Genomic DNA, 21,202 nt, shown 5'->3' with positions numbered 1-21,202 from the left:
CCAGCTGTTCCTCACAGACTCCGTATTCCAGAGCCGGTACGCGCTGTCACTGCTCAGTGTGTACATCACAGCTACAGTGCCTACTTCATGCTTATAACTGTGCCCTTTTCATCCCTCTTTAACAGGACACTAGTGTTCCAGGCCTTTCCTCTGTCTTGTTGCTTTATGTACTCTTTCTGTATATCGCTATCAGAACTACACTGTGAGAATGTGAGAATCAGTCAAAGAGCAAGGATGAGGAAATCAGAGCCGTCACTGGTGTCTCTTTTATTGCACCAATAAAGTCAGCATTGCAGATTGATTTTAGTTTTTATAAGCCCCAGCAGGAGGGAGATAAAGCTGTTGATGCCAGACTGGATGATAACTCTTCTTTTGTTTTCAACCAAAATGCTATCAGCTTTATGTTTAGTGTATGTGTGATTTATCACCGATCATAATCTCGCTGTAAAGAGAGATGAACCGATAATCTGATTATTCTACATGCAGGTGGATTCCTTCACTTTGTTAATAAAGAAAATGCAATAACAGTTTTTTTTTTGTTTTTTTTTTATTCAGCTTTGCAATACAGTACAAATACTGATTGGTTAATTGGTTGGTTGGTTGGTTGTTTTTTGAAAGTTCTGTGATATAGATACATGACGTCAATGTCCATATGCTACAAATTGTACAAATTTTTGCCACAATGTTGTGTGATTACATTTTCTAAGACAGCACCACCAATAACAATTCCAGCTGTTATTTGAATCTTAATGTACAGCCTCTGACATGCTATTGCTTTTAAAGTAAAAAGGATTTGTATGGCAGATGCTGCACATAAGCAGCTTCAAAAACTATGGGATTGTTGATTGCCATTTATGGAAGAACTCTCCAGTGTCAGAGAAAAACCATTGTGGTTTCTGCTTTTTCCATGCTACATTTGTTTTTCTTATTAAGCGGCGAAAAAAGCCTGACTGGTGTGGGAATTGCTGTTTAAGTCAAATGAAGTCATTTTTTTTGTATAGCACATTTAAGAAATGTACGGTAATATATGTCCATATACTGTATGAGAAAAAGGTTTTCATAAATGTTAAATATATACACTGATCAGCTATTACATTAACACATAAATTGGTGAAAAAGTCAAAGCTGGCCACCATAGAAAGGCACCAGAACCACCCAAAGCAGCACAGACCACCTCGTACCGGACCGAGCAGACAACGAGCTCAAGACCGCAGACCCGGCCCCGAAACTTTCCAGATCCCAATGTATTTAAGCACCAATGGATGCACACTGGACACACAAGTCGGATCTGTGGAGTTACATGTAACTACACATATTGCTTACATATAACCAAATAACTTTTAACCTGCTGGTCCATCACATGCGCACACACACACACACACACACACACACACACTATTATATATTTGTTATATACATACATACGACATGGGTATTAAATAATAAAAAAAAAAGCAATTTCATATATTGCACACATTTTAAATTAATAAATGGCAATGATGTCATATATCTGTATGAGAAAATGTAATATACATATACGTGTGTATATATATCAAGACATTAGATATAAGATATTAGATTGGTATTCATTGCCTAAAGTAAAGCAAATATATAAGAAGCAAAACATAAGAAATGAACATTATAAACAGATAAGAAACAGTAGAAATAGAAAAAAAAAAGCTGAAAGAAATGACTCATTTAGTAAAGATTTGAAAGTGGACCTGAGTAGTTCAATACGAGTGTTGATGTGTAACTATAACTAAAAGGGGAAAAAATCAGCAACGTCATTCTTTAATAACTAACAAATATACGGTATAGTGGAGGATTGAAACAGCTCAGAATGTGCAGTTTTGGTGGTAAAAGTAACTCGGTCACTGTTCATTTTCCTGTAACAGCATCCCTGAAAGTATTTTAGTACAGCTTGCATCTTAATTTCTAATAACTTTCTTGTAGAATTCACAAAATATGTTTTGCATGAACATTAACTAATGCCCAATAAGTACTTGTTTTATAGCAAACAGGATCTTGGTGCATTGTTAGTAAAGCCAAATGTTGAAAAAAAAAAAAACACTAGTACTAAAGTTGTCATGGACAGAAATGAAATTTAGACGGAGGATTCCTTTAAGTTGTTTTCTCGCTAATTGTTGTATGTTAAATCGTCACCCACTCCTGTAAAACTGAACATGGTATAAAATGGACGACTTCTACCTCCTTTTCAGAGTGTGAGCATCTGATCAGGAGGATGTTGGTGTTGGACCCTTCCAAGCGACTCTCAGTTGCTCAGATTAAGGAACACAAGTGGATGGTGCTAGAGGTGCCTGTACAGAGAACCCTCCTCTACCAGCAGCCCAGTACGGCTGAGGACGACCCTGGCCTGGGAGAGTACAGCGAGCAGGTGCTGAGGCTCATGCACAGCCTCGGTATCGACCAGCACAAAACCATAGAGGTGAGGGGACATGGTCTAGGGGCCATGAGACTAAACAACCATTACCATGCAATAGGTTTTTCTTTTCTTTTGCTCACCCTCTCCTTTACATTCAGATTTTGGACATTATGTACAAGTATAGTGGACAAGTATGATCTCTGTAAGCCTGAATGCACCAAGTACATTATACTTTTGTTTTGGTTTATACTATGTACAAGGGATGAAGAACAGTCTCGAATAATCAAAAAAACAAATAAAAATAAGGTGTCAATAAGTTAACACAGCCGGAGCTCATTCTGTTGAAGAAAATTACACTTCTGATTTAATCCTGTTGAATCCTGTTGAATCCTTGAATGCAATTTTCCAGTAGGTGTTGATTTATTTCTTGTAACAATAGCGAGACAAATTGCAGGTAGGTTTTCACACCTTATAATATATTATTGTTGCTATAGTAACTCGGATGCCAGATGCTCCACATAATACGCGTAATAAATGAATTGTAAAATGTGTTATTTAACAAAGCAGAACATATAATCATTTATATGATGTAGTTTTTTTTGCAACAAAACATTTATGTAATATTTATAAAAGGATGTCAGTGCGATTGGAGCAGTCAGGAAATTATCACTTAGAGATAAGGTCTTCAGGACAGAGGACATAGTTGGTAACTGGATAGTCTTGCTGCTTTTTATTTTGAATATGAATTTCAATAGTGAGGAATCTATTTATAGCTGCTATAACATGAGTGATGGCTAAGTCATTTCTTGGCTTTTTCTATAGCTGCGTGCGTCTTTGTGTTTTATTTCTTTCTCACATAAATGGAGCAACAGTTTGTAGTTTCCAAAAATTCCGATAGCCTGGGGAAATACAAAGTGAAAGTTCAGGCTTTATTTATTTATTTATTTATTTATTTATTTTTTAATGATAGATATGGACGACCCTGCTGAAAAGCAAGTTTCAAAGAATGTTTTACTATAAACTGAATAGTAGAGCTACAGAGGGTCGTTTAGTTTAAAACAAACCTAATTAAATTTAATACAAGACTCAAAAGGTGAAGGACAAATCATTCAACATGACGGTGCCGCTGAATGAGAGGTAATTGGCCCTTTTCCATAAACATGACCTTATGGATGCCTGAGATTGGTTAGTGTACGACAGGGGAAAGAGGAAGGGTATAATTCCTATCCAGACAGAAGGGCCAGTTGTGCTGCCTTGGCCTCACGCCCAGTGGCATTGTCAGATTCATACACATGATCTCCCCAACAATAGGCTGAATGATTCAACTAGTGCCAGGGGCCAAAGTCCTCTTCTATAGGGACGGAATTCAGCAGAGTTCTGCTTAGAAGAATCCCAGTATGTGTGTTACAGAGAAACTGTGTTGAATTCTGGCCTTAATCAAACAGAGAATTGCAAGAATTTACCAATAAAAATACATGTGCGATTTCTGGCTGTGTTTTTACAGTCTCTCCAAAACAAAAGCTATAACCACTTTGCTGCGATTTACTACCTGCTGGTAGAGAGACTGAGAGCGCACAGATCGAGTTTCCCCGTGGAGCCGCGTCTGGATGTTCGCCAGCGCAGACCCAGCACCATCGCCGATCAGACCATGGTGAAGGTGAACCCATACTCATGATTTATATCGGCTTTTGTATTTTATGTCATAAGCTGACATGGACTGATTATGTTTCTCTGTGTTGCAGTCGAGCAGCGGTGCTCCCCAGGTGAGCCTCATGCCCCAAAATGTGCGTCTGCTGCGCTCGCTGGCTGTGCCTCAGGCCAGTGCCGACTCCTACGCATACCCACAATCCTCCTGTGCGCCTGATCACAGCCTCATGGAGGAGGAGGTGGGAACTCCCAAAGTGAGTGCGGGCTGTTTTATCTCTTCATCGTTCTGCAGGACAGAAACTTTCAACACTCATGTCTGGTTTTTTATTTTATTTTATTTTTTTTAGGTTTTTTCCTAAGGGCACTTATCATATGTTGCAAAAGACAATATGGCATTGCTCAGTGCTCACAGTTCAGTCGAATGATTGCAGCTTGTTGCAGGCAGGAACTGAGACTCCATCCATGTGTGTGTATCACCCAGACACTTATTTCCGTATTCAGTGTTGGTCAGGCCACTTAGCAACTGCCAGTTTTGCCAAAATTGCTCCCCAGCAGGCTCTGTGTCTTCCAAAGATCTTTTGATGGCTGTTTGATGCCCGCTGCTTTAATATCTCTTTTTCACTCTCTCTTTCTTTCTCTCTCCCTCACTCTCTCTCACACAATTTTCTGATTCTTCTTCCTTCTTCGCACTTGAGACTCGAAGCAGGGTGAGAGATAAAGAGACAGTGCAAGTCCACACACAGCTGCCAGACTTGCATAAGAGACACATTGCTGGCTGCGGCGTGTGTCGGACGTGACAGCTGACCATTCGTCCCAGCCCAGGCATCCTCCCCTGTCTCCCAAACCTCACACACACATACACACACACAAACACACAAATACTCAGCGTGTCCATGTGACTTACTACACAAACAACTTACCACACAAACAGACTGTCTGCCTCACTCACATCCTTCTGGTCCAGCTATGGATACAAAGAGACAGGCTCTCAGTATGTGGTTGGTGTTCCCTATTACTGTTGTTGTGTTAGAAAGCTTTCATATGGTAGATGGTGTGATTGTGTGTTTCAGAAGTGTGAAATTATGTAGATACTAGTGATACTGCAAACTTTTTGGGTTGAACATATGTTATGTCTTCAGTTAATATAAATACAATAGCTTTCAAAAAATCTGGTCTAAACCATGTTCTGGACAGTTTAAATCAAAAAATGAAAAAAATATACATCTAGATCTGAATATTTTGAGCATTGAATATATACAGATAATTGTATTGCATTGGACTTCTAGTAGTTACCCAGCAATATTTTTTTTGTTGGCTAAATGTTGTGGTGGCAGCATGATGAACATTGGGACAATGTTGGTATTAGGTGTTTTTTGAAAGTTAGACGTCAGACCATTGGCCATATGTTAATGGGATAATGTTAAATAAAAACCCTTTTACAATGTTGCGAACTTCAAAAAAGATATTAATACCAAACCGATGACCTGAGTGGGGTTTTAAGCGGAATTTTTGTGGTGAGATCACTGTGGGCTATGTGACCACTAGGGAACATGCCGTCAGTTCTTTAATACGTAAATAATAAACAACGAACTCCTCCAAAGAAAATTTAAAATACTGGACATCATCAGTTTACCAAAGTATTAAACTGGGAAACGAATAATGTCTAAGTTCTGTTCTGCGAAAGCTGACATGCAGCGGTTTGGACGCTGTGCAAACATCATATTACAGTACAGTAATTTTGGAGCTAAGATGCACCCCACGGTAATATTTCCCAAAGAAATTGAAACGGAGAGTTAATGCTAAAACACTGTGCATGACATGAGACACACACACTGTGTGGAAGCAGTTGTGTCCGTCCCAGTCGCCTATCAGAATTTAGCTCTGTTAGAAATTGAAGTGGTGGATGTTGGTAATCTGCATGAATGCTTCAAATAATGGTTGTATTTGCAACGCTGTTTGGATTGTTCATTCAATGCTATCTCAGCACCATTTTATCAAAGTCATTCTAACTTTAAAAAGAAACATTGTCCTGACGGTGGACGTCAACTACTGTATATTACAATGGTCCTCACACATTATGGTTCCTGCTGGGTACACACTATTCATTGATGGTTTTAATCATTTGATGAAGCAAAGCTGAGTGAACATATTTGACATACAGTAGAACATCTATATATGTCCGATTTATATTCCTGTTTGCTTACACATTAGATGTAAAAATTTAAATCTATTGAAATAGAAGATGTTTTTTCCTGAAGAAGATTTAAGATTTGACATTTGTTACACAGAGCTATGAGTCTGGACTTTGTCATTAACTTTCTTGGATTTGGGAAGTGGTATACTGTATATGAATAATGTGATTAAATCAGATCGGGAGACATTGTTTAATAATGCTTAAAATTAGAGAATGACTTGTTACCTAGAAAGCTTTTACTAAATTACTAACCCTGCATTCACAACGAGAGCGCTACCAGCTGAGGTTTGTGAGGAACAAATTGGTTATGACTGTGTGAATGCTAAATGCTGGATAAGTCACTGAAAATGGAACAAATTGCGACTTGAGACACACCAAAAATCCCTTTCTTCCTGCCTAACATGTATGAGTAAGCTTACTAGTAGTTAGCTAGACAGCTAGCATGTAAAGTGTAGTTTAATTATCCACAGCTAAGGTTAGATTGGTTTAAATGCGAGATGTATAAACAGGGAAGAGACAGAATTGAGAGCTGACTCATCTAAAGAAGCTCTGTGTGGAAATCCTAAATGACATGGTAACTGGAAACCCGTAATTACTGAATCTCCATTTAAAACTTGCTAGCTAACGCAGCTAATGTTTCTGAGGAACAAAGTAGCTTTGATTGATCAGTTGTGTCTACAGTATGTGTGTATATGAACTGTTAATTAAATCTCTGGAAATAAAACACTGAGAATTTAGGCTTAAAAATCTAAAGCACATTTTTTTAGCTTATGTGACAACAATAAGTAGTTTACTGGCTTGTTGCTAGCCAGCTAGCTAACAGACATAGCAGTGTGACTCAAATTTGATTTTTAGTAGCTAAAGTAAAAAAAGAAAAAAAGGCTGTTACCTTTATCCCACAATGATCACATTATTATTGGTTTATTATTGAGTATTGGAGATGATTGTGAATAAAGTGAGATTTTAAATTATTACTTAACTCCTTTAAGGTGTGATGTAAAGGTGCTATGCTATGAGATATAAACTTGGGTTGAATAGTCCAGTGAATGAGTTTGTGAAAAATACAACCCTGTGTTTAATCCTGTAAGCATTTCGTTAGCAACATGCTAAGCGGCTAATTCTGATGATTGATTTATATTTTCTTTCTCATATAGTAGCAAACTGTATGGTCAGTGTTTTAGATTTAACGAACCATCATCTAGCTAATGTGCTGTATATTGATTAATTCTTGTATTACTTGCTAATACTTGTATATACAGTTAGTTCCCACCGAGCAATCGGATTGGACGAGAGGTTTCCACGAGTGGTGATAATGAACTGTAACAGCACTGGGACGTTTAACTATATCTATCACTTTGCGTCCCAGACAATATAATAACCATTAGTTGCACTAACTGTCAGTTGCCAGCCTGGGTGAAAATAGGTCAGTTTAGTCTGCCATACTAGGGAGAGTGCGACTGCCTGCCAAAAATCTCATTCACAATAAGTCCAGAAGCACTTTTAGCAAGAAAACACATCTAAAAAACTGATAACACTTTGATTTCTTAATAATTGGTTCCAAAACATTCGCATCTGAACAGCTCATGTTCTTTTATTTACAGCTACTAAGCTAACTAGATGCTAACACAAGGCTGAATTCCTCAGCGGAATCTCTCCCTACCGTCTAATCAAGGGCACTACTTTGTGTGTGGGACAAGAGATCGTATACTCTAGCACACTGGCTTTCCATTAAGGAAGTTTGGGATTTAGTGGCGTACCCAAAAGTTAATATAGCTAATATTCTAAAGCAGAATAAGTGAAAATATAAAGAGAAACTTACAAGATTTACAGGACTGTCCACAGCTTCTCCATCTTCACCGGTAAGAATTTCAAACTGCTTTCATCGCTGTTATTTAACTGTCCTTTGCTAACCATCGGTTAACCAGCTCCGCCAGTCGCAGTTAGTTAGTTCTGGCAGACACGGAAGGACTGGTGTTGGCGGGGCAAAATAACTGGTTAAATAAAGAAACAAATCATAATCTGTTGATAATAAATGATGTTTGCAAAACTGTTGTATAAAAGCAATATCATACCCAAGGTAGTGCTGTACTGCTGGATATAGCATGGCTGTGATGTAATATTCAGCAATACAGCACTCCTTTTAAGACTTTTTGTTTCCTGTTGCTTCCCAATTACTCTGTTGAGAAAGAGGTCATTAAATTCAAACTACCTCTTAAATGTGCCTTATTTAAAAGAACCATTGTTTCCACTCTATGCTATAGATGGTGCTGTTACTACTCTAATAAATAAAAGGCGTTAATATATAAATTGTGTAATTTTCGAATTTCATTTTTTAAGAACATAATTGACGATCAGAAATCTAAAAGGTTGAGTTTCCATATATTAGTATGTCGTTACTATACATTATTTTGCCATAAAAGATAACTTGTAGTACAGGAACCTATTTCTGTATTTCTGTCAATAACATGACATTTTGAGTTAAAGACAGACTAGTGAGGGAGATGTTTAAGAGATTCTTGCTGCTATAAGTGTCAAGAGGATGCGTCTCAGTATTAACTGTAACAGTAAATAGATTGAAGAAGGCCTTTTTTGCTGTAGTAGAAACAACTCAATGTTATAGGAAAGCATGAAAAACATCAGGGAACATAAGAATCCTTCACATCCGTGAGGATCCAACCATCCACCCATTGATTACTTTCCTATAGCAGCATCATTTTTTTAATATATGTTTTTAATGCATCTAACTTCATTATTACAGAGTATTTGAATAAAAATTAAAAGAACTCCATAACCCTTATATAATAATCAGACAGAACAGTGTGTCTCATCTGATGAAAATTGCATAATTTGTCCCATGACGGTAATAACTTTGATGCTGTTAATGTGTGTATGTGTCTCATGATGCATGTATCGGTGGGGGGGAGATGGGGCTGTCAGGGGACAGTGATTCACCCTGTTCTCTTTTTTCCCTCATTCAGTCTATTGGGTAACAGCATTCCTGGCCCAGTACGCTACAAGAAAGTATGATCAGGAATCGTACAAAAGCTGCTCTCTCTCTGTCTCTCTCTCAAGCAGCTTCAGGGTCTCGGTTTCCCTGGCAACACATCCAGATGATCCATGCCAGTTAAGGATGTGTGTGTGTGTGTGTGTGTGTGTGTGTGTGTGTGTGTGTGTGTGTGTGTGTGCACGCAAAAGATTCCATGTCTCAGTTGATTCTGGCCTGAAAAGAGTTCTGACTGGCCTTTCAGCCAAAACACACTTCCTGTCCCTGCATTCCAGACTTACGCCCACCCCCATCCCTAAACTCACACACTCACATGAGCATCGAGAGAAGACAGAGGAGGAGAGTGCGAGAGAGAGAAAGAGAGAGAAGAAGAAGGGGTTCCAGACATTTGTTTCCTTACTCAACCCCACAACGATGCATTAGCTCATGTCTTCTCAAATCTTCTGCTGTCAGCTATAAGCTCATAATTCCACATAAGTCTTGATGTGTGATTGGACTGTGGTGTGTGTGTGTGTGTGTGTAAGCAGTGTATGACGGACAAGGGCTAATGGTCATAACGATTACTTCCACCACACAAGGCATTCTTGCAGCTGTGTGGGTGAAACATCACAGTTCTTTCAAAATGGTCCGTTTTCAAAAGTAATAGCTAAAGGAAATGCTTACAGCTCTTAAGAAAGGTTTGGATATGATGCAATACAATAATATGATGGCATTGTTTTGCTAAAACTGGAGTTGGAACAAGCATGACACACTTGCAAGCCAGTAGTATGTAGTAGGCCTAATGATGTATGTTTTATTAAAATGGTTTACTTTAAGATATGCAACTTAAGAAGTGTAAAATAAACGATCATTCCGTTCCTGGACATATGAAAAGTAAATTATGAACAGCATGAAAACCAAAAGCAAAAAACTCTTCAACAAATTTTGTTCTCGTTATCTCCAGGTGGATGGCTGCATGCTGGACCCTCTGCCTCCAGTGTCTGTGCGGAAGTCCAGCACGTCTACCCCCAGTAACATGATGGAGACTTCTATAGACGAAGGCATAGAGACGGAGGATCCGGATGCAGAAGAGGAAGCTGCACACGCCTTCAATGCCTACCAGACAACACGCTTTGGCCAGCGCAGACACACGCTGTCTGAAGTTACCAACCAACCAGGAGTGCTGAGCAACGCAGGTTAGCTGGTGGCAAAATGTCACAGCATCACCATATCGATTTATCTAGAACTTCAAAAACTTGCCATAGTTCAAAGAGACTTCGAGCATGTTAGATTTACTTTCTGTCTGTTGAAGCTCTGCTTATTCTGTATATTCTAAATGTTTTGTAGGGAAGCTGTTCTCACTTGGCAGCATGGACTCCGAGTACGACACCGGCTCTATGCACAGTGACCTCAGCCTGCTGGAGGATGCGTCATCCATTAATGAAGCGGTTCTAGCCAAGGCATCCATCAGCCATGTGACTGCACCCTTTATCAGTCGCGTGACTCCGCCTAACCCGGCCATGCACGTGCTGAGCTCACAGAGGAGAGAGACTCACAACCGCTCACCTGTGAGTTTCAGAGAGGGACGGCGGGCGTCTGATACGTCACTCACACAAGGTCAGCATTCCTGCTTTTCCTATCAGTTGTGAATTATTTACACCATAGGGCAGAATGTCATATCTGTTGGAACTTTATAATAGACAGAAATGCATCTCTACACCAGGTCTGTCAAAAATGTATAAATTTTAATAAATAAGAACCTGACGTATTAACGTATTTAGGGCAATCCACATTCAAATTTTTTTTCTTTTTTAGATGTCTTTTTTTAGATGATTTATTATGTGTCATATTACGCAGGAAAATACAATAAATGTATAATATGTACAAGTACAAAATATATGATGCAACTAACCAACAACTGACATCAGGCCTGTTAAATCTCAAACGGTGTTGAATTGAGCATATAGTGAATTATTAGAACATATAAAAGTACATGTTAATCATATTCATCATTCATAGTGAATAAGAATACATTTGGGATTCGCCAAATATAAATATGCCAAAATAAAACGTATTGTATATCTAAGCGAAAGCATGTCGGATATACTGTCAAATGACTCACTGTACTTTTTAACGTGTTCATAGCCCAGTTCCTACTTTAAAGATTTTTGCTTTTAATCACTACACTTGATAAACCTGAAACCATTAGTTAAGGCGAAATATGGTGCTACATAAAGGCACAGACATGCTGACGAGGCATTTGGTAAGGCAAGACCACGGGTACCTGCGATTATAAGCAAGCTTAATGGGTCCATGAATCCCTAAGGAGAGACCTGCTGCAACTGTCAATGTGCTCTAGTTTTTTTTTTTTTTTAAATGGCAACATATCAAAATAACAAAAAGATGCTGTCTTAAATAATGCAAAAGAAGTTCATGTTCATTAAAAAAAACGCTACTAATGTTTTAACTAAGGAATGTTCAGAGTTAAGTATTTGAGTATAACCCTGTTATACTGAAATTCCAGCCTCAGTATGACTGCAAATCAATTCCTGCCATCCGATGGCACCCAAATGAGGATGAATTCCCTGTTGAGTCTGGTTCCTCTCAAAGTTTCTTCCTATCGCCATCTCAGAGTGTTTTTCCTTGCCAACCGTCGCCCTCAGCTTGCTCTTCAGAGACAATCTGATCATTTTGATTTGTTCAAATTTCCTCACACGTTCCAAATTCGTTTTCTTTGGATTCTGTCAAGTTGCTTTACGACAATGACCATTGTTAAAAGAACTATGTAAATAAAACTCAATTGAATCGAGTTGAATTTACAATCACAGCTTTCATGTGTTTTGGCAACAGTCTTCCACATTGCTGTGAGGTAACTTTATGCCCCTCTTGGAGCAAAAATTCAAGCAGCTCAGCTTTCTTTGATGAATTGTGGCCATCCATCTTCCTCTTGATCTCATTCCAGTAGTTTTCACTTGGGTTCAGACCCGGAGATTATGCCGGGCATGACAGTGTCTTGATCTGGCGGTCCTGCATCCACTCCTTGATTGACCTGGTTGTGTGGCATGAAGCATTGTCTTGTTGGAAAAAAACTATTCTCAAAGACAAGGAACATAGTCAGAGCAGAAGGAAACAAATGTTCTTCCAAGATAACTTTGATTCATGCATCCATTACAAAAAACAAATCGACCCGATTCCTGCCTTACTGAAACACCCCCAGGACATCCCCGATCTTCTTCGACATGTCATATGGCTTGCAGGACAATACAGGTCTCTGTCTAAGCGCAACATTCAATTTAATTCAGTTTTATTTGTATAGCGTTGTATAAAATAACCAGGTGTTGGCCACAGGTGAAAGTTGGGTTCATCAGAGGAAATGACTTCACTTCAGATCTTTATGGTGCAATTCCTGTGTTCTTTTGTAAACCAAAGCCTGGCACTTCTATGCTTCTCATTGATGAAGTGCTTTGCACAACTTCAGCCCCACCTCTAGGAGCCTTTGTTCTAACAGACCTTGCTGTGCACTTCTCCCTAGCTTCAGATAAAGGTCACTTGAGGTCATCCTATAGTTATTGAGTAACATTTGAATGTAACATTGATGTGGTCATCCCAGTCAGTAAAGGTTCTTTTTTGCGCTGTCAGTCTGTAGCGTTGTTGTCCCCAGTGTCTGCTGCTTGACCTTGTTTTTTAATACTGTTGTCCTTCGAAATTTTTAAGGGTTAAATTAACCTGACACAACTGTGCCAGTAAAGCCAGGAATGACCCCTTTTTTTTGTTACTCAAAACTTTTTACTCAAACCATTTGTTCATTAAATAAAATTAGCTCATTTAGAATGCAATATTCCATTTATATTAATATTCAGATCTGTTGTTGTGGCACTTGCAATTGAGCTTTGGTGCATCCTACTCCAATCATTAGACTGGAGTCCACCTGTTAGTCTTTTGTGCCAAATAAAACCAATAAGAAAAGACCAAGTACCCCTCCATGATTCAGTAGCCTGTAGATCCACCTTTAGCAGCAATAACTTGAAATAATTGTTTCCTGTATGACTTTATCGTTCTCTCACATTGTTGTGGAGGAATTTTGGCCCATACTTCCTACAACATTGCTACATTTCATTGAGGTTTTTGAGCATTCGCTCATGCATAACTCTCTTAGGGTCCTCCCACAGCATTTCAGTTAGGTTGAGGTCTGGACTTTGACTAGGCCATTCCAAAACCTCGATTCTTTTATTTTACAGCCATTGTGATGTAGATTTACTGTTGTGCTTTAGATCATTGTCCTGTTGCATGACCCGATTTTGACCAAGTTTTAGCTGTTGGACAGATGGCCTCACATTTGCCTCTAGAATACTATGATACGCAAAAAAGTTCATGGGTGACTCAATGGCTACAAAGTAACCCCTCAATCGCCTGCTTGACAGTTGATATGAGAGATGAGATTTCTGCTTTATTGCAGAAAAAGTTGTTTTTTGCTAAACATGACAACCTGGCATTAAAACCAGACCCCTCCACTTTGGTCTCATCTGTCCATAGGACATTGTTCCAGAAGTCTTGTGGTTTGTTCGGATACAGTTTTGTAAACCTCTTGTAAACATTTCCTGGAACTTGTTCAATCTCCTTCTAATTCCAACACTTAACATGCCCAGTGTGGCCTGTAGGGTCTGAGATGTAGCTATTAGGTATTTGGTATTTCTATGAGCATTCGGGTGAATGTGCTGTACACTCTTGGGAAACTGTCTTGAAAGCTTTCCACTTGTGAATAATCTTTCTCACTGTAGGACGTTGAACTCCAACTTGTTTGTTGAGTGTACGTTTTATAATCTTTTCCAGATTGACGTGCAGTAACAAATGCTTCCCTAGGACCATTGCTTATGTCTTTCCTTCTTGGCAATGTATTAACACACACCAGAATGCTACAGATCAGCAAACTGCCAAAACTTCTGCTTTTATATAATCTGCACACTTGCTGATGATCAGTTAATTAAGTGCTGATGATCAACTGCAACTTATTCTCTTAGATCTTGTGGAAGCAGGCTGTACTAACTTCTGAACATGACTATGTATGCAGATCAAAGACAGGTCCGGTTAGCTACATAGCAGTGCATGCAACCACAGACTGGTGCTTTTCCCTTATGATATTACAGTACAGGGAGTGTCAATTTAATGTCTTGTGTAATTGTTGGCATTTTTTATGACTTTGGCAGCTCTAGTAAATAGCAGGATGAGCTATCGTGCCTCTAGGACAGGGCACTGTTAAAGGCAACACTGCATTTTGTAAAGAGTAAATATTGTGAGAAGTATTGTGCCTCTGCTGAATGCTGGGAGCAGGTCTGAACCTGAGAGACACTTTTAACTTCTCGACGCACAATTCAGCGACTCTACCATCAAAGCCCATTCTGATCCTTATCTAAATAAAGGTTCTTAGTAGCACTCTCACGTTTTCCTGCTTCTCTTTTCCCTTTTTTTTTTCCTGTTTCGTCACCCCACCTTCCCCCTTCTCTATAGTCAGATGATTCATTGAGTGAATCAGAGGCAGTGCTGAAGCCTGGTCCCATGTTGTCCCGTTAAGCTTGCCTGTATAATTATCCTCAATCACTTCAGCGCCCAAAAATAACCAGGGAATATATTATCGACTCCGCCAGCCGCTTCTTTCCAAACTGCGTAGGAGCGGAGAGACCCTGAAAAGCAGAAGTGGCATCAAAGCGAAGGTGAATCACTCGTGCCGTATAAACGCAGGCCACAGGCCATCCTGAAATAACCCGATTAGCACCGAGTCGGATCACATGAGGCAACAGCCGAAGAGCTCCGACGGTTGACATGGGCGCAGACGCAGTACTTCAAAGCATGAGCTGCTGTTTTTATAGACGAGTAGCATGTAAATCAGAGATAAAGATAGTGACTCGTGTAATTCTAGATGTCCAGTAATTATTCAGCTCATCTTTTCTTTCTCTCCCTCCCTCTCTCTCTCTCACTTTAGGTATGGTGGCATTTCGACAGCATTTACAAAACCTGGCCCGTGCAAAAGGTATCCTGGAGCTCAACAAGGTTTATGAGCAGATGGGCTCTGGAGAGAATCCCTCGCTAGCATCGTTGAACCCCCAGACACACCTACACAACCCTCTTGATCCCCTACTGCAGGTCAGCCCTGAATCTTTTACTCTAACAATAAAAGGTTAAAAGTTAAGACTCTGATAGCGGACTTTCTCCTGAGGTCAGTGTTAAAGGATATTAAGCAGCTGACCCTGCTTCAGCCATTCTTTACTCTCTTCTACCTCCCTCTCTCTCTTTCACATACACACACGCACTTTTATGTAATAGCTGAAGTACAAGCAGCCAACTGCGGGTTGTTTACTGTCCGTCCCGAGAGCACAGTGAATGCTGTCATTGTTGGTGTAATAGGCTCCATGCTAGTTGCTAGTGCCCACTACTCCAAAAGCTATTCACTCAACACAGGGGTCAATGGATAGAGGTTTCGTAGAAAACGAAAACAACAAGCAAACGTGTTTAGTAATCAGACTAGGGGAAAGTCCACGCTTGTTTGCCGTAGGAAGGAAAAAAATCAAGCGCAAAATCCAAGTGCAGGACCTGTTAGCGAGAGGGTTATTTATTGATGCAGAATTGCATGAGATTCACAAGACGCCGTTGGCTCGCAACACTCCTGAATGTTCCCGATGAAAATGAAGGAATGAAAATCCCGCCTCTTTCGGCAAAACTGAAATCTCCATAAATAATCTCACACAGATCCTTTAGACTCTCTTACATAAAACGTATGATGTTACGGTATACAGCTATAGAAGAAAACTGATTTATAATCTCACTATCAGTGCCATCCAGAAGAGGATGTTTCACTTTGAAGTCTGGTTCCTCTCAAGGTTTATTCCTCATGTCATCTCTGGGAACGTAGGAATTGAGTGTACATTTCCATCAGGAGTCTTGTAAAGCTGCTGTGTGATAATGTCTAGGGTAATTGTGCTGTGCAAATAAAATAGAACTTTGTGTGTGTGTGGATGGATGCAGGGAGGTGGATGCCACCAGCATGACATGGCCTTGTACTCAGGTGGACCATCACTGTCCAGGAGACAGAGCCTGGAGCCGCAGTACCCCTCACACAGAATGCCGGTAATGCTGCAATATTTTATTACTGCTCTACTGTAATAATGACTGGGTGTGAAAGGGTACTTTACCATTTAGATATTTTTCTGTACTGAGAGAGAAACAGAAAATCAGTTTTTTTTTTTTATTATGCAAGACTTAATAAAAAGCTTAGGAGCATTTTTTTTTATTTTAAATGCATGACCTCATAATGAGTTCGCACCTCGGGTCTGTGTGCAAGTTCTCCCAGTGCTTGATATACATAAAAATAATTAACACAAAATATTAAGTAAAAATAAAAAACAATAACCTGCACTTTAGCTTAAAAAAAAAGTAAAAATAATTCCCGACAGATAAGTGTTTCCATTTGTGTGCGCAGGCGCTGTGTTGTGTGTGTGTGTGAAGCTAAAGTTAGGAGTCCACGGTGTCCAATGAAGCGCGCACATCCAGACACAAAGAGCAGCCTTGAGCAGAGAGAGAAAATGAAGCTTTTGCTTTACCAGCGCGCTGTACACTCATGCATACACACATAAAATAAAATATGTTTTACGCGCGCACACACACGTGGTCACAGTGTTATAGTAGACAGTACACGCGTGCACGGGTGTTGATTATACCAGTAAGAGACGCGCACTAGGACCCAGCAGGGGAAACTATTACCCACAATGACACAGCGCAGGCGAAAGAAAAACAGTTGGCTCAGTTGTGATCACGTGACGCTCGACGTCAAAACAAGACGTGTATGCGTGATACATAATACTCGGTACTCGTAAACCAAGACTTGTTCGTTTTCCAAGTCAAAATGTATAGAAAATCTTCACTTGTTTTGCGGAACGCTCCCAAACTGCATCAATCGCAATCCGAGGTTTCACTGTAAGTGTATATGTACAGTGAAACCTTGGATTGTGAGTAACGGGATGTGTGTGTGTGTGTGTGTGTGTATATATATATATATATATATATATGTACATCACACTAAGGGTCATGCTGTTTGAAGGATCAGCACGGCTGTAATATCTTTAACTCTCAGGCTCCACCTTCGTGCCTCCCAGCACATTACAGCCGTTCTTATATTCAGTACAACAGCGCTCCCTCTTGTGTGATATTGCTCAGCTGAAACCCTGCATAATCTCAGTTTTTTATTATTATTATTTGTTAAATAGCAAAAGATTTATGCTATAAAAAGTGTAAATAAAAAAAATCACTTGAAAACAAACATTTTACACCTGCTGTAACCAGTGTATCTACATGAATGAGTCAATAAATAAAAGAAAACAAAGGAAACCCAAATCGAGACGTTAATCCGAGCTCAGGATTGATCCGAGCTCATGCTGTATTAATACACTGTAAAACTTTCTCATTCATGAAAATGTTATTATTTCCCCAACACCTGCCCTAATTGATTTGAGCAAACATGTTTTCTGTTTTTGGTTCCCACGTTCTTCCTTCTCACTCACACTTTATACAATGTTTAAAAAAAGCCGAATTAATGCTTTTAGGAATTTCTGACGACTAATTTTTATACCTATTTAATTATCTGTTTTTTCTCTCACCCCTCGACAAAAGGTGATGTTCTGTAAAGAGAGCCCTCGCAGCCTAGAACAGCAGCTGGCTGAGCACAGGTACATATGTACACTTCATGTCGATGCTTTTATCACATTTTCATATCCATTTTCATACACACGGCATTTAATTAGGATCTCATTCATGCAATTATTCAATCAACCAATCAATGTTGGTGATTGAAGGTCGACATCACCAGGCTCTCCGGTTTTGTTGGATTCCGTTGTTGTCCGACAGCATGTGGTTTTCTCAAGCTTTGTGCATTTATGCTTTTCTGCCTATCTTGGTTGTTTAACGTACCACTGACCGACTTCTTGCTGCATAAATGAGAACATTTACAGGTGTTGCTAATAAAGTGGTCAGTCAGTGTGTAATATAAAGTCTGTATGTCCGCAGGTTGCAGCAGAAAAGGCTCACTCTTCAGAAGCAGTCCCAAATACAGGCCTATTTTAACCAGATGCACATAGTGGATGGGGCGTATGCCCCTTGCCAGACGATTAACCTCCAGGACTCTCAGGCCCAAACCCCGATGTCACACCAGCAGAATACACAGCCTTTCGGACCCATGATGGAGCCTGGCAGCGACACCCTGACTTATGATCCCTACCTGGGTCATTACCACCCGCTGCAGCACTCCACGCTTCCTCCCGGCATTCCCACCCAGCTCCAGAATCAGCAGTCCTACAGCTACCAACAGCTTGACCCGGGCCACTGCCAGCTTGGTGAGGTTCTGTACCAGGAGCAATACGATCCCCCGCTGGAGCCCGGCCAGCCGCCTCCTCTGTGCGTGGCAGCAGGGGTGCCAGCTCCTGCACCGGGATACGAAGGCCTCAAAATGGCTGATGCCTTTGCAGACAGCGAGATGATGGAGACGGTGGACTCGCCGCACGGCTTTGTGCTGGTCAAGTAAGACAGATGGATTGCGAGAGGTCCACAGTGTTACCTTGAGATCTGCTTTTGGAGAAGGGAGTATGGAGGAAAAGAATACCGGTACAGCTCTTGACCACAGTTTGAGTAAAAAACAAGAACCTTGCGGTCGTATTCTTTTTTTGTTGCTGTTGTCGTTTCAACCCGATTTCCTGCGAAACGCCTCGAAACGCTCTCCAGTGCCTGCGTTCTCCCGGGGGAAAAGTCATTAATGGGAGCGTGGTTGGAACTGTGAAAGCTCCCTTATCATTCTGGACTGACGAACAGCAACGTTAGTTCAAGCTGGAACTTTTTTGTGTAGCATACACAGCGGAGACAAGCCCAAGAAGCCAAACTCATCACGTGTTTGGTATTGACATTGGTTTAGATTGTGGGCTGTCTTTCAGGATGAAACTGGTTGAATTTGCACGCTTCGTTAAGTGCAGTGTTAAAACTTCTACAGCAATATCTAAGCAATAGAATCATGCTGGATGAACAAAGCCATACTTTGGGACAAGGTGCAGTTCAAACATTGGATGATTGATGGGAATAGCTGTCAGGGTCAAAGCCCACTTTAGTTATATCTCTCAATCCTTAAGTGCACACTATCTATCCTGTAGTATTGTTGTCGCTGGTAGGAATGGTGCAAAAACTAAAATCACCACTGTTTTATTACGGCGAAGCGTCGTGGGATGAATCACAATATCCTTATTACGCCGTTGATTAACACAGAGGCGCTGTAGCTTGGACATCACCGCCTGCGTCACCATGGTGTTTTTTTTTCTTTTTCATTGAACTCCTCCGATTTTGATTGACACTACATGGGTATCTGAAGGAATGTGTATGATATAAAAGGTTTCATTGGAAATTTTAGTCACTTAACACTGGATTTTGGCCAACTGATCATGTTCATTTTTTTTTCCAGCACTCAGCAAATCTACTTGAATAGAGTATGTAATTACAGAATTCTGTTAAATAGGAGAACGATAGTGGGTAACTGTTTCGGCTTTGCAGTAAAGGTCAGCTTCTGGCCAACGCGATCCTGGAGCACTTTCAAGTCGTTTTTCCATAAGGAAGCAAAAGGAAATGTAGCGAATGTGGATGTAGCAGTCCAGCCTGCTCTGCAAGTCCTGTCAATCATAACTAAGACATCAAATCCTGCTCCCGCCAGTTCCGTAAACAACAAGCCGCTCTCTGTCCAATGCTATAGGAGTCTGGCGCTTCACACGGCGCTTGTTGTATGTATGCTGTGTATAATTTAGATGCAAAACAACATAAGGAATCATTTTTAGTGTGATAGTGTTCAGTGTGCCTTTACTTTATTCTTTATAAGTTAAGATCCAAATAATGTTTTTTTTTTTTTTATCTCCTTACCCTTCTGGTTTAAACAGCAGGATTTAAATAGAATCAGGATTTTTTTTTGTTTGTTAGATTTTTTTTTTAAAAAGGTACAAAAACCAAACTCCTCTTTGAAGTTTTCCCTGTACAAGGCCACCATGTTAAAGTTTGACGCTTTTTGTTCAGTTACTAGACAGTGCTTTTACTCGTCAATCAGTATACAAATAATTAAAAGCAATATTATTAAATAGTTATAACAAAAAAAGATCATGAATCATGAATGTGCTACAGTATCATAATCACATTTCCAGCTGCCAAATACCGTTCTTTAGAAATCCAGTTCTTCATGTAGGCTCTTTGTTGTGACCACACATAAGCTAACTTGCAGTTGAGATTAAAAAGAAAAAAAAAAGTTTGTGAAAAAATGTGTTGCGTGTTATTTGTGTGTGTTTTTATATTCACTAGTATAAAGCATTACACCCTTAGAAGAAAACCTACTGGGGCTGAGCAGTGACATTCACAACTTCTTGCCCATGCTGGTTATTTCAGGGTTGTTGTCTTTTTTTTTTATATATTAATACTATATCCACTTCATGTCTTCATGCACCGTCCACTTAAACACTTACTCATCGTCTATACGGCCTTATTCTGTATACAGGGGTGATTTGGGAATGCCAATTAACCTAATCTGCATGTCTTTAGACTGTGGGAGGAAACCAGAGGAAACCCACCAGGGGAGAACTCCAGGCATACAGACCCGAGGCGGGAATCGAACCTGGAACCTGAAGGTGCAGGACGACAGTGCTATAATCACTACAGCACTATTCCACTCTCTTTAATCACATGTATGTAGTCACATGATTTCATGAAAGAGGCAATTCGAGCAGCTCGTACCCAAATAAAAATGCCATGTCGGTCGGAACAAAAGCAGTGTAGCAGCGACTAAAACGGTAACACCACCTGTCTGTTTCAACACTTAAACCACAATCATGTTACCAAATATGAGAAGTGCCTGGCTCCAAAAAAAGAAGTGAGGCTGGCAAGCGCCAGCAACGAGTGCCACCACAAAGCAACCGAGCTGCTACAAAACACAAGC

General features: G+C 40.1%; 1 protein-coding gene across 2 annotated transcripts in view; it reads left to right on the top strand.

Moving 5' to 3' along the window:
• Window positions 1–20,527, top strand: part of sik2b (salt-inducible kinase 2b) — a 61,716-nt gene extending 41,189 nt beyond the window's left edge. The window contains exons 7-15 of one of the 2 annotated variants that reach the window (XM_053507271.1): window positions 2,220–2,446; window positions 3,888–4,034; window positions 4,126–4,284; window positions 10,172–10,403; window positions 10,555–10,824; window positions 15,185–15,345; window positions 16,225–16,326; window positions 17,866–17,921; window positions 18,259–20,527. In XM_053507271.1, the coding sequence (XP_053363246.1) occupies window positions 2,220–2,446; window positions 3,888–4,034; window positions 4,126–4,284; window positions 10,172–10,403; window positions 10,555–10,824; window positions 15,185–15,345; window positions 16,225–16,326; window positions 17,866–17,921; window positions 18,259–18,772 (1,868 nt within the window). In that variant the 3' untranslated portion in view covers window positions 18,773–20,527. Of the gene's footprint in view, window positions 1–2,219; window positions 2,447–3,887; window positions 4,041–4,125; window positions 4,285–10,171; window positions 10,404–10,554; window positions 10,825–15,184; window positions 15,346–16,224; window positions 16,327–17,865; window positions 17,922–18,258 lie in introns of both variants that reach the window. The other variant, XM_053507270.1, reaches the window with a different exon arrangement.
• Window positions 20,528–21,202: the final 675 nt, after the last annotated feature.

The sequence above is a fragment of the Clarias gariepinus genome, chromosome 11, assembly GCF_024256425.1.
Source record: "Clarias gariepinus isolate MV-2021 ecotype Netherlands chromosome 11, CGAR_prim_01v2, whole genome shotgun sequence".
In the NCBI taxonomy this organism is placed as follows: Eukaryota; Metazoa; Chordata; class Actinopteri; order Siluriformes; family Clariidae; genus Clarias; species Clarias gariepinus.
This window is presented reverse-complemented; position numbering and strand designations above follow the sequence as displayed.